The 14,657-nt window shown below is 39.7% G+C and overlaps 1 protein-coding gene across 1 annotated transcript in view; it reads right to left on the bottom strand.

The window, feature by feature from the left end:
• Positions 1–3,063: 3,063 nt before the first annotated feature.
• LOC146560902 (serine protease HTRA1A-like) overlaps positions 3,064–14,657 on the bottom strand; it is a 28,219-nt gene continuing 16,625 nt past the window's right edge. Inside the window, exons 4-9 of the mRNA XM_085296485.1 lie at positions 7,681–7,875; positions 7,560–7,592; positions 7,365–7,479; positions 5,616–5,679; positions 5,381–5,476; positions 3,064–3,749 (exon numbers count right to left, since the gene is read on the bottom strand). Coding sequence (XP_085152611.1) covers positions 3,581–3,749; positions 5,381–5,476; positions 5,616–5,679; positions 7,365–7,479; positions 7,560–7,592; positions 7,681–7,875 — 672 coding nt within the window. The 3' untranslated portion in view covers positions 3,064–3,580. The remainder of the gene's footprint in view (positions 3,750–5,380; positions 5,477–5,615; positions 5,680–7,364; positions 7,480–7,559; positions 7,593–7,680; positions 7,876–14,657) is intronic.

Raw genomic sequence — 14,657 nt, 5'->3', positions numbered from 1 at the left:
AGACGTGCCAAAGAGAAGCTAAATGAACGGCCGTGATCGGCATTAGTTCTATCCATAGACCTTCTTTGGGAAAGAACAGATGCAATATTAAAAAATGGTCACTCAATATTTGCATCGGTCCACTCAATTTATACATTTGTGAACAGCTTAAAGGGTCTAATTTCCGAATCTAATCTTCTAATGAAACCCTTTACACATGCAATACTGTGTAAATGCCACCTCTCATTTATATTTGTGTGTTTTTCCATGCAAGTATGTTTTACTACATTAGCAGTGAGTTTGGATTGTTTTTATGCTGCAAAATTAAACAGTTATTTTTCATTAAACAGATGCTTTTCAGTATTGCAAGGCAGGTCTGCATTCATATTGTGATACATTTTGACAAGATCATTAACACCGCCGGGTTGCTGTGTCTGGTCTTTGCTTAAATATTGTTTCCTATTTCTTAAGGACATGACTTTCAGTTACTGTTCATTTAATGTAGGCAGTTTTTAGGCCAGCTATGTCTTTTGTCCTCCACTTATCCAGCTTTATCAATTTTTTAGGACACCCTTGACACCATGTTGAGGTATGCAAAGTTTTCAGCAAATAGCTCTTTGAAAATGAACGTTATGGTTCAAAAATACAGTTTTATGTCTGTTGAACTGTGTTATCTTTCACAATTTTTAAAGGTTCTATAAAAAAAGGGAAACAAAAGATGTTTTTGTGACCCATTGCTCGTAACAAAATGCCCAAAGTTACAGTTTAAAATTATGTCTTGGCAAAATTGTCTAATATATGAAGATAAACACTGGCTGTTCCCTGCCCTTTTATGTTTGAAAGACCTTCAAATAGCCTGAAGAACTCATGAAGAAAAGAGTAGTGGCTCGAGACTTTTGCACAGCACTGCTGAGCCTTTTTAATTTTATTTTTTGGACCCAAATGTAAAAGTTCGTTGTGTTGAGGATGTGTTTTAATGGGGCCACTTGCAATTATGTCTCAAACAAAAAGGCACATGATGGCTACACACACTTAGATTTAAGTGAGAAAATTAAAAAAATATATTTGAAAGAGCCAATGCTTTAATCCAGGAAAAACAATCTTCTGTAATTACTTCAAATTAGGATACTTAAGGTAATACATCCAAACAGGAAGAATTCCAATTTTCACAGTATTTTTATCTTAATTTTCATATCAGACACATGGAAGAGTGTTATGTTACTTAAATTCTTCTAGTTGTTTTCTTAGCATAACATAATATCTTACACGATCAATATAAATGTTGTTGTATGCTGCCAAATCTGATTGTTCTATACCCAGTGGAGTGAATTTTTAAACACATCCAACATACTGTAAACAGAAATCATGTATATATCACCCACGCTGGCACTAGCCTGGGGCACAGATGGTGTCAAATGAATACATAGTTCGTTCCAACAGCCTGGGTCTTCAGGGCCAAGTGGTCCCAACTGTATCAACACTGAACTGAGCATTACTCATCCAGAACAAACCTCACAACATCTCCTTAAAAGCATGAAAATCTTTTGTGGAAATGGCTGGCCTCAGTTCAGAAACAGCAAGACACTAATTTCCCACAGGATCCGCCTGAAATGTTTGAATTTCAGATGGATCCCACACATTTCACTTAATGAAAAAAGTAAATAACACAAATAGTGTTAATATAATATTGTGATTGGGAAACAGCTGTCACACTAATTAATCTCCTGATATAAACTACAAACTGTCAACATAATACACTGACATATTTTTTAGTTTATCGGAGGATTCATAGACCACAATTAGCCAAATGTTTAGTCACTTTGTTTCCCGTGATTATTTTTGTAACATTTGGACAAACATAACATGGTTGATCATTAAGAGGCTGATAGATGAAACCTAATTACAGTTAAACATACAAACATTTGTATGTATTTGGGCCAGAAAAGAGACAGTCAGTCCACATCAAAAGCCCAGAGGTGGTGAGGTAATACGACCATGTTTGACTGATGGTTCTGAGCTCAGGTCTTGGCAATCTGGCAGTCATGACTTCATTAACGAGCAAACTTTACAGCTCATTCAAATGCACCGTATGTATTCTGTAACCTCTGGATGTTTTGCAGTCTTGGAGCAAGTGAGTCACAAACCTGTGGCATGGCCAAGTGAAATGCAGACATTGAATTTCAATGCTGAGTGTAACATCTGTCCAAAATGTTCACAGCAAAGTTGGATTTTTAAACTAGAACGACAGACTGCAACACTGAGACAAATCCATGAGATGGCAGCAACACTGCTTAGTGCTTATAAATGTAGTATATGTCATTATCAAATGTATTAAAATGTCCATTATGTCATTTAAATAATGTTTAATTACGTTATACACCTTTGGGCTACTTGACATTTGAAAGGATGACTTTGTAATATAGCTTCCATGTGCTTTGTGTAAATGGAAAATTGGGCAGTTGGCGAGATAAAGCTCCACAAGCTATTGGACACATGGTCTGCAATTTAAAAGTAAAAACTAGGAAGCCGACCACTGCATGACAAAATATTTTCTACTGTCATTTAGACTTACTCGTAAAGCTGTTGAAGTGCAATTTTATCTTCTAATACATGCAGCATAATAGACGGTGCGTTTGACTTTGTATTGTATAGCTTGAAGCTGCAGTTGCAGGTCTCATGAGGTTTACTTCACTATATGTGGTAAACAAAAATCTCCACCAAAACATTAAATGTATTTATGCGAGCCCCACATCTGTGACCACTGCATCATGGGTCGGATCTCAGTTTGGGTCGGATCTCAGTTTGGCTTGCACTCCTGTCTCTGAGGTCAGTCTGTGGAGACCCTGTCCCAACAATCACACCAGACCACTATCAAGCCCATATGAAGGCAATAAAAGCAAATTTAAACCAGATCCCAACACGCTCTATGTCCCTCTTTCTGTGTGCATATGCACGAGAGAAATTAGTTACTGATTACTTTTTTCAAGTAACTTGGCCAACACTGTTTATGTGTGTATTAAACTGAATGAAAGAGAGCTGGAAAGAGCATTTTTTAAAAGGCAGTAAGCAGAGTGTCAAAGCAAATGGAGGTAAAAAACCTTTATTTTCTTCTCCAGTATACATCACATAAACAACAAAGTATTTCTACAGTACTTAAAAAAAAAAAGGGGGGAGTTTAGAAAACAACAATTTTACAAATATGATTTGCTCAGCAAGTCGCTTAAAATTGCTTCAAATTTCAGTCAGCCTGACTGAGCAACAGTACATTAAAAAAACAACAACAACAACAAAACAAGTAAGCAGGTGAAAACACTATGCCAATGACTATTTTTTTAAGGTTTAAGAACACACAGTAGTAGCTTTGATCAAAGCATTAAAGTCTAAACATGAGAACACACAGGGAAAACATAGTACAGCGCTGCTTTTAAAGCATCCGTACAGTCATTCCTTTCAAGGCAATGCCAGAATTTTCCTGGATGTGAGGCACCACCGGCCTTTGGCCACAGGGAGAGGGTGCGTCAGTAAAAAACCCCTCCGATATAAGGTCCACTGGTGATAAGTAAAAGCTAGCTCCAGCAACTGTGGTGTGATTTCTGGAGGGTCAAGGGTCAATTTCAATGGGAACAACAGTGAGGATGGCATCTTCATTGCCACGGCGCACAACCACTTTTAAGGTGTCATCTCTCTTGATGGCGGCGCTGACATCGGTTGCTGTTGAAATCCTATGGCCGTTGATCGAGATGATGACATCATGCTCTTTGAGTCCAGCGCTGGAGGACAGAAGAAGAAAGAATGATTGAGGGGTTCATAAATGGAAAAACATGTGCGAATAGGATGATCTTTGTTTTCGGAGCCCGGCTATTCTAGTTGAGTTTTATGACATCAAGGCACAGTTTTAGCCTCTGAGGAGGTGTACAGATGTTTATCAAGTCCAGCTGTTCCATGTCACCTTCTATCACTGTATACACTATTTTTTTGTATGTTGACTAACAGAGCACAAAATACTGTAAAATCATAGGAACGTAGGAAATAAAAATGTCAGTCCACTGGTTTTATCCTATTGTTAATAAATCCCATACCAATCACTGAACTGATTGTTATTCTTTATTTCCACGTATATGAACTGAAGCTTATATTTGGTCATCCTCCATTGTGTTACATTTTAAGAAAATCTGTGATGTTTTTAAATGAATTAAGCTATTAAAGTAATCTGAATGATCAAATGAAATAAATGTTCATGGGTGTAGATGCCTTAACACATTAGTGGTTTAGTTTTATGACAATTTATACATCTTCTTATGTAATTTAACTATAGTTCCCTCTTTAGATTTCAGTGGAAAGAAAATATAGAGGTGAAATACTCTTCATTTTACATAGCCATAATCAGCTATTGGTAGGATTGTTTCCAGGTCTGTGAGCCTCTAAATCAACAAAAAATAAAAACACATTGACTAAAAGCACACTTCCAATGTAAAAAACAAAGTAGTAAAATGGGGATCACGCACAGACTGAGGCAGTAACCAGCAGTGATATCAAAAGCAGACTCTTAAAACAACTGCTTAATCATAGCCACATGTAAACATAGACCACCACACCTTCACTTGCAACAGCATCAATTAACGGAGCTGAAACTGGGATTTCAGTGCACTCGGTCGCCACAGAAACAATCCCTTCCCTACAGAAGAATCAAGATTCCAAAGTCCATAAACCAACATAACACAGAGTGAGATCAAAAGTGAAAAAAGCAGAGCCTAGAAAAAACAAAACAGAGAATATAAAAGGAACCACAGAAATGTTATAATGCAAAAGGGTGGGTTATTTAAGCAATGAGTAAACACTGATGAAACCTTGTAGGACAGACCACTATATAGTGGGATGGGTGAGCAGGCGCAGGAAAACCACAGTTCAGCTACTAACCTCCCTGCATGAGGTTTGAAGGAAATAGCTGACCTCAGCGTCTCCCGCGCCCTACTCTGCTGGAGTTGTGGTGGTGGCTGATTGGAGTGGGCCGCAATTGTGGGAGGAGGGGGATATTTTAGAGGGCCAAGCACTCTAGACATGCTAGAGTGAGCCATTAATTCACATGCTAGTAGGACAGCTATGTAGGAAGCTCTGGGCATGTGTGCAACCTCTTGATGGTTAAACTAGGAAAAGAAAATTAAGAAAGGAAATGAAATATACTATCTATTTGCATTTCGAGAGGCGAGCAGGGGCTGCGTGGAGAGTGATGAGAGTCTTGTGTGAATTTAGTGTAGATGTATTGTATTACGAGCCAAAGACAATATCCCATAGCTAGAGTCAGATAGAACCTCCATTTGCACTTCACTGAGATCCATAAAGTTACAATCAAGTTAGCTTCTACAGAGCCACTGTCTTTGGAAACTTATAATATATTGCTTACATTGCAGCTGGTGTCTTTGCAATGACCTCCATAACATAAGCTCCCGAGGTGATGTCAGGGAAGTCGCGGAGTCGAGTCTTCAGCTCTTTGGCTAGCCTAATGGTAGGGGGGGAAAAGGAGAGAGTTAAACACAAAATTCTGCAATTCCCTGTGACCTGGGTATAATACAATGTTTCATTTATTGCATTCTGGGGATTGAACACAATGGCTATGTACATAAAAGTGTGCAACTTACCCTGGAGTGAGAGTCATCATCCTCACACCAATATACTTCTTCTTTGCTTCTGTTCTCCCTAAGGCTGGACATAGAATATTCAGTTATCTTCTAACCTGGGTCTCTAGCTACAAACCAGAGACCAAACAGCACTTTTCTGTGTTGGAGTCTGCAGTTTCATTGCCCAAAGGCAGTGCTTTAGTAAAGGAATATGACCAGGGGAATCATCATCATTTTTTCAAGCATTCAATGGGATGTGCACTGTGAATTCAGCTCGACCTCGAGGCTAAGACTGTCAAGTTGGAGTTATACTGCAACATCCTGGGGCCTCAGAGGGGAAACAAAGTGGCAGGGACTTTCCCAAAACTGTAGCATATGCACTTTATTGAAAAGACAGCACGTTTTCAGAAGGACTGAGACAATCTTCACCTTTCACCAGCCCTACTTGAGCCATATTTAGCTCCCAGTGTCTTTGTCCCTTTCATCCAACTAGAAGGTTCACTGTTTTTGACAAAGTGAGGGACAGCCAGCATACATTACAAGTGAGTGTCACAACAGGACTTCTAGAGAGCGATTCAAACGTAGCCGAATCTGTGAACAATCTCAAAGGGTATAAAGAAAATAAGAAATGCAGGTTTTGCGCTGTGAAATATGTTTCGAATCTTTGTTTGAGATCCTTTTCTCAGTACATCATTTAGAAAACCCGTGAGTAGCTTTCTGTTCTGGTTCACTGGTTTTACTTAGTGGAGGCATTAGTCATTTGTGTAACAAACAATTACATGAACTCACTTGTCCACCTCAGAATTGGTTCAGGGTATTGCATTCTCAAGGCAGTGGCCTCAGAACAGCATATGCTCAATACTGTCATCAGTGCCACCATGCTGCACCTGTGACCAAGGCAGGGATGCTGGCATGGTGGATGCTGGCATGCATGTCTGAGTTATTGCTGCAGCCTTGCATCTCCATATGAGCATCACCTCTGATCTGATTGGTCTTTCTGGAAATCTGGACAGAGATGCTGAGATAAGCTGTCCACCCTGCTAGTAGAACAATAGTAGAACAATGTCTGACACTGACACAGTAGTGCAGGACTTTCTGGATCAGGAGGATATTCATGCACTTTCTTGGCAAGCATTTAGTCCTGATATGTTTCCTACTAAACATGTCTGAGACAGGCTGGGTCTTCATGTCCACTGCACAGCTGCAGGCTGCACACATCTGGGAAAGGTGAACAATTTCTCAACAGCTTATCAGGACACTTTTGCAGACAGGCAACTGCTGTCAGAGGAATAGCTGTATTATCAAATGTACTTACTATATATGTATTATAGTGCTGGTCTATAAAAGCTTTTGAAAACACCAACTTGCATCTTCCTTTTTGATTTGCATGGATCAGGTGAAGTCTGCTTTATATAGGTAAGTTTCTGAATTTCATTTCTTATGAAACACTACTCAATGAAAAGGGCAAAAAGCATAAAATAAAAACAAACAAACCAATATGCACTGGCACAGATTTTTCTTTTTAGTTTATTGTAATGTCAAAATTCTATTAGGTAATGCTGGGCATGGATTCCCATAGCTCTAAATACAGTGAACATATCGCAAGAGATCACACAAAGATGAAAACGAAAAAAACTCCTGAACTAGTGAGCTGAATTATAGCTCATTTAACTGAGATCACGGTCCAGCTCTCTTGGCTTCTATACTAAAAGTGATTGAAGAGAGCCAGTAAAATGAGAACATTAATAATGTGTCAGTGAGAGCTCATACCTCTGGACTGCCTGTCGTATGACTCGGCCAGGAACTGTCGAATCTTGTCCGAGGGTATGGCAAAGGAGATGCCCGCTGTCACCTTCAGCGTGTTAATCCCAATCACTTCACCATCCTATGCCAGTAAACCTCAACTCAGTGACTGTAAATGGTGAATTGTAGAAGCATAAAAACATATATATAATTCTGGCTTACCAGATTGACCAGAGGCCCTCCAGAGTTGCCGTACTGTGAACCAAAAAAGTAAATAACTTATCTGTAGTAATCCGAGAAAAGAAATTCAGTGAGAAATGACAATTCAGCTTTATTTAGTTACGTTGATGATGGCGTCAGTTTGAATGTAGTCCATGTCAGAGTTGCGAAGGCCTAGCTCTCTGCCCCCTCGCTGAGTAGTGCTAACAATTCCTGTAGTAACCGTATTCTGGAGGGAAAATGGGCTGCCAATAGCAACCACAAACTCTCCTGGCCTCAAATCTGACGAACGGCCCAGCAGAAGTACAGGAAGCTTGGTCTGCAAGTGGGACACAGAGGGTCAGTATGTTTATATTTGGAATCCAAGGCTTGCAGGTAAAGAAAGCATTTCTTTAGCATTGATAGGATAGGGTTTAGAGGCGCAACGTCAGCTCAACAGTATGGTCTGCAAACTAGTCCACTCATGTCTCAGAATAATTTGCATTCCTTTTAGTGATTACCTGAATTTATGGCCAAATATGCTGCAAAATCTAATAACACTTCCAGCACCTTTTGTGTTTTGTGCTAATATGCGTATTAGCATTTTAGCAGCAAACGTAAACATGCTAACGTTTCTGTCCAGTCTCTCTGCGCAATAAGCTTTACTGTAGAGTTATAGTCTTGAACCCCCCTCCCCCCAACACACACACACAGACACACACACACACAGATATTTTTCTAGCCATTTGACAGACTCCATAAAAGAAATAGGGAATCATTTGTGAAACTAGCATCTACATTTAGCCTACGCTACTCTGTCATCTGCTATTTTTAACTTTTATCTTTGCATCTTTTCAGTTACAAGTTATGCACAGAATAACAGAAAACAAAACAAGTGATGCAGTTAAACTTATTCAGCTATTCTTATACTAACTTAATGCATTCACTTTAAAACTAAACTATATTTCTTTGCTCCCTCGACATCCTCCATGTAAAGTTGAGTAATATGTAAAAAAGTAACTCTGAAAGAAAATCACAAGTTCAGTGTTGCTTCATTTGCAGTCGCTCTGCTGAGCATTTCTCGTGATCAGGTGTTTTATAAGTGGACAGCAGAAAAAGAATTACAGCTAAACTGCAAGTCTTCTAAACATAACCCACTCAATGCAGCATGGTCCTGCTCCCACACAAAAACAATTACCACTTTAAAACCACAGGGGAAGGGAAATTTATGCCAAACAATCTAAAATACTGATAATCACGATGAAAGGCTTATTTGAAAGTGCAGCTCGGCTGAGAAATGATTCCTAATGGCAAATGTGTGCCAACAGACCACAGATGCTAGAAAATGGATAGATATTACAGTCAATAATGAGTACCTTAAGCTATGGTTGGGCCTGTTACACTGGGTGGTAGAAACCAGGCTGCTGAGTGCTTGCCTCAGACACCGAAAGAATATATTTATCCATCCACAGTGACAATTTCCTTCTTTATATGAAATCATCTCTGCTGGATAGTCCATAGTCAAAGCATGTGTAATGCCACATCCACATGGGTCTGTATACAGTTGTACCCAATAACCTGCAGGGAGGCAACTTTCTTAGAGGGGAAAAAAGTACCTATCCCAAGAGTTCCTCTTGTGAATCCATTTTGTTTACTCAGGGTTATAAATAGGTGGCGTAGGAGGGTGAATGTTCACAGGGACAGTAGCACATGTTAGTGTACACAGACAAAGGGATCATATAGGAAGCAATTTGCAAAATTATATCATTCCCAGCACTATATCGGGGATACCTAACTGCCAACGCATGCAAACACTTTCTCTGCATCGATGCATGTTTGCAGATGTAGATTAAATAAAGACATGCGACTCATAAGCGAATTGAAATGCATTTAGAAAACTGAGCTGCAGGAAAATGTCAGAGACAAATCTTTTCAGTGATACCGTGTTAAAGCTTTCTGTAAATGATCTCAGTGCTCATGGTGAAGTTATTATTAGAACATGACAAAGATAGTGAGGATGAGAACCTTTCAATCTTACCTCACATGCTGACAGAGACACAGATATAGAAATACAAACACAACTACTATAAATGTCGCAGGATTAGTTCCCAATTAGTGTGAGTTTGTTTCAACATTGTAGGGTTTGTTACAAAAAAATATGGCAACACGCACAAGCTACATAACTGTACGCACAATCCAACAAACAAGCATTTGGCATGCACATGCACATACAGAAAGACACCTGACACAGGAGTAGCAGTCTGTTTAATCACTCCAGCTCCCCCCTCCCGTCACACTCCATGTGAGATAAGAGTATAACCAGATGGAGACAGGAAGAAAAAGAAACACACACGCTGCGGAGAGAGAGAGAGGACATCAGGTGGATTCAAGTCCCTGCTAAGGCATTTACCCACTGCCTGTCACCATGATTCTGATAACAGTTAGTGATACTGGTTGTGTCATGGTGACTGTTGCTACCTTACCACCTGATCTGACTTTATTAAATGCAAGCAGTTTGCGGCTTAAAAGTTTCTACCTAACCCTGGGTCTCACACACACTCATGCAAAAATCACACTGCATTCACAAAAAGCATGCACATGCAGGGCAAAATGCAGAAGTTGGCTGACATGCAAACAGCACCTAGGTGAGAGGGCAGAGCAAACACAGAGCGAGTGGACTCCCCAAAGTTTCGAGAGACCCCTAGCTTACATATCACTTACTAATTGTTACTAGTCAGCAATCTGGAATCACTTGTGGAAAATCATCTCGCCATGTGAGTCCGCCTCGTCTGACCACCCAAGTGACTCACCGTGCTATTTCAGATGCACTGGTACTTTACCCAAAGACACTATAGCCGCACTTAAAGGAAAGAGGCAAGGTGAAAGAAGGGAACAACAAACACCACAAACCACAGGAAGAGAGTCTGAGAATGTGAGACGAAAGAGTGAATCAAAGTTACGTCAGGAGCCAGCTTATTACCCCTAAAAATATTTTTGGCTTAAGATGTAGAAAAAATAAAAACGACAGCCACGGTAACATTTATAGAACAACAAAAAAAAAAAAAGTCTGATCTGATGAGGTCTATGAGGATAGATTTTTTTTTCTTCTTAAATAAAGGGCTCTTGTTTTGTTAGGTTTGAGACCGTTTCATTACCTCATATTATGGCAATGATGCCATAGATTATCCTCTCTTTTCTTGCCCAAAAGAATCTGTGTTTTCCACATTCTTGAGTGTTTAGATAATAGAGAGAAGTGGGCCATCAGATTGAGGAAAGGAGATTTAAACAGCTTTGTTTATGTTACCCAAAGAGGCAGCTGTAAGCGACACATTACTGAGAAAAATTCAAAGCTTTTGTAAAATCTGCTGTCGCCTAGCAGAGTATTTGTTCAACTGCCTGCACACAGAGAGGTTTGGCGAAAGGACAGTGAGAAGAATATGCTGGTTGACAACCCCACAGAAAGACTTGAAAATAGCTGTAGAGTTGCTATAAAGGGATTTATCAATGTTTGATGTTAAAGCTTGGGTCGTTTGGAGCCTCATTTAAAAGCCATTACACTAACTACCTTTTTATGACTAGACCAGGTGCAAACTTTAACTCCAGGCAAACTAAGATGGACTGAGGCTTAATAGTGTCTAAGGCACATGTGGACACACATATAATCACTCAGAGAAAGGGAGGAGGTCGCCTAAGCGTGAACCCTCACAAACTGAAGTCTGTAAATTAAATCCCACACACCTGGCACTGCTTAGATATACAGCTAGACCACGTCAAAATACACATATTCAGAAACAGAAGCTCGGGTTGGGTCAGTGCATGACCTGAACTGTATTAAAGCTCATATGCAGTCACATGGCCTCTAATGTTTCCTTCATGCAGGTGTCTTCAAAGCAAGGTGGGCATATTTTACAAAGCTCTACTTTACAAAATTCATAAGTACACTAAGGTATAGGGTTTTACTTGCTGAACTTGCCCTCGAGGTTGTGCTGATGCAGTTAAAAATGTGGCAGGATTCAGCATGCTCATGCAGTACATAACATCAAATAAGGGAATAAGAAGATCACGCTCAGGAGACTGAAAGAGGCTATGCTGACTGTGTTTGTGTGCTTGTGAGCCTGAGTGGTTGCACGGTGTACAATGGACTCGTTTACATGAATGATAGCACAAGTACAAAATAAGTAAATAGGTAATTACTTCACTATTTATAGTTTGAGAAAATTTTGTAGAAGTATGTAAAGTCACAATCAGCACATAAAATAGGCATTTCCCACTTCGTAGGTGTCCACGTCACACTGGGTGAAACCATATCCTTGCTGACACCAGTGCGGAAACCACTCCACTATAGGTTCCATATGTTCTTGAGAATAAGAGCAAACATATGTCTGCGAGATTTGGACACATTTCACTCTGTAGCATGAACGCTTACGAGCACTAAAGGACATCTCAGTTCTGGCTAGACACCGCAAAACTTCGAACTGTGCAAATCACAGTGATGAGAGCAGAGGAGGTCTAGTGGGTTCGTTTGCTCCAGGGGAGAGATCTGACAGCATAATATGGTTCATTTCGCTTTTACTTGAAGTATTTACATGGCGCTCAAGATGTTTCTGTTCTTTTAAGGCTGGTAGCTACTTTGGGGTTGAGCCAACCTCTTGGCCAGTATGTGCTGGAATATGCCATACTTGTGCTGACCCTGAGTATAACAGGAGATATAAAAAATGGATCAAGTCCTCAAGCTTCATTTTTTTAACCATCTATCTGCCCCTAACATTCTCCCTGACCCTTTCCACATTTTCCGACACCGTGTCCGTGTTGTTACTGTTACGGCTCGGGTGCCAGTTTTGCCTTTTGTCTTTGGAGAAGCAATCTACATTTTGATTAGATTGACAAGCAACATTATATAGCATTATGTATCAAAAGCTGGGGTAAAAAAGACAGGAAAAAAATCATGGCAAAAAGAATCTGCAGGTCATTGGCAAATTAACTACGATGGCACCTCCCAGAGCCACTGACATCAGTGTTTCCAACTTTGGGCTCACCCGTTTGATGGTAACATGCAGGTGCTAGCAGTGCATGGAAATGGTTCCAATGAAAAAGAGGCCACTTTACTTCCTGTTTGCCTTTCATGCCAATTATTAGACCTATTAAAAGAACTACTTCACTAGAACATAAATGTGTCATTTAGGGACATTTGCTAAATCTACTGATTCTCCTAGTCTCCATCTAATTTCAGATGAATAGCTTCTTTGCCATTGTAGAGGTAATTTTGACAAAAAGCGAAAACCTGTGACAGTAACACTAATATGCCTATAGGAATTATGCTGTATGTCTCAGGAGGTTATTATCGTTTATTTGTTTTTATATGGTGGAGTAGCACAATTCTCCCTGTTCAGGAACCAGATGTTTCTGGTGTGTTATACTTTCTTTAAGCACGCACCCAAATTGTTGAGTATGACAGCTGCAATAAGTTAACAGATAATAAAAGCCAGGAAAAACTAGCTAAAGGTAATGTGTCATCTATCCAGATTAAGAACCAAACAGTTATACCTAGATATATGATGCCTTAGCCTAATTTTGTACTGGATTTGAGATATCTGTCCCCGATAATGCAATAAATATGAGTGGTGTTTACATTTTGGAGCCTATAACAGTGCACTTTTAAAACCTTTTTTTTCTGGTTCAGAGAGGGCCTTTGTCAGGTGACAACACAAATCAGCACAATCAATCTGACATTACATGTTACATCTCTGTGTTAGTGGAGAGAACCGAAAGCTATGCATTTTCCTACAATTTCGGGCTTCTTATTAATTGCCTGATATATCTGAGGAAATGAAACAAACAAGCTAACAAAACTTGTAAAAAAGATTCAAAATGCAATCTGTAGATTCATTTGTTTCCCAGAAGATGTGTCACTGCTGATTTATGAATGTAAAAACTCTAATTACACTTAAACATAAGTAGCGAGTGTGCTTGGTTTCAGAGCAGGGTTTTAAACAGGGACAAAAGCCTGTGTCCTTGTTTATATGCCACTGGAGCAAATGTGACTTTTTAAAAAAAAAATCTGAGTGGACTAACCTTAAAACACGGGTTCACTCAGCTGCCTTTAAAATAGCTTGCAGTTGTCTCATAATTACATAGCTGAAGATGCATCATACCTTGTGTCATTAGGGAAACAATAAAGGTTATTGATAATCAGCTCTGAGTCAAATATGCCGGTAATCCCGTGGGCAAGGCTGTTGCCAAGAAAACAATTACACATCAAAACAGTAGGCCAAGACAATGAGTGTCAACACCCAGTCGGGTAAAACTATGTGTGTCTATGTGTCCATTTTCCTTGGCTCTTTTCCCATACTACTGCATCTTTAGGCCTGGGAACCTTTTTGGTTACAGAGGAGAGAGATGAAGGAGAATAGATGGCTCAGGAAGGGAGGAGGAAGTGATTCATTTCCTTTTTGCCTGTCTCCAAAGGCGACACACAGTGTCTTTCCACTGGCAGAGGAGCGTGACCTCCACGTCCCCGCAGTGAGCTGTCTTACACCCATGTGGACAAATGCGGACTCATACACTTTCATAATGGTTTGAATAACTGCTTTTGTCTATCACCTCTGTTAATTGAGGGATTTCAAATGAAATGTGGGCATCTTCTGCAGAAATATTTACCCAGTGTTACTAATATAAACAGACAAAATAAACAGATCAGTGCAGGCTGCTTTATAGACATTCACATAACACAGACACAGACGCACACAAAATCCAGCCCTGTCCAAACCAACACCAGGCAAATTTCCCAGAGAGGCTGGTTAAAAATGTTGATCGCCAGTAAAAACAGTTCTATTGTTGCATGAGAACACATGGAGAATAAAAGACTTGTTTTACCACAATACAGCACTTGTAAAGCTGAGAAAAAGTTAATGACTCATTAACTTTGAATCTTTTTGAGTCACCTTATCTTCAAAAAGCTTTTTTTCACCCATTCTAGGATTTACACTTACAGTGATATTGATGGCACATTTATAGCTCATCATTTAGCCTCTCGGTGATTTCAGATGTAAGTGGGCAAAAGCAGATTTTAATTTAGTATGCAGGGGTCAGTTTGCACTATCTAAAATCATGACTGCTTGCTCT

The sequence above is a fragment of the Mchenga conophoros genome, linkage group LG13 (genome assembly GCF_057382185.1).
Source record: "Mchenga conophoros isolate Kocher_MC1m ecotype Shallow Benthic linkage group LG13, M_conophoros_male_GT1.1, whole genome shotgun sequence".
NCBI lineage: Eukaryota > Metazoa > Chordata > Actinopteri > Cichliformes > Cichlidae > Mchenga > Mchenga conophoros.
This window is presented reverse-complemented; position numbering and strand designations above follow the sequence as displayed.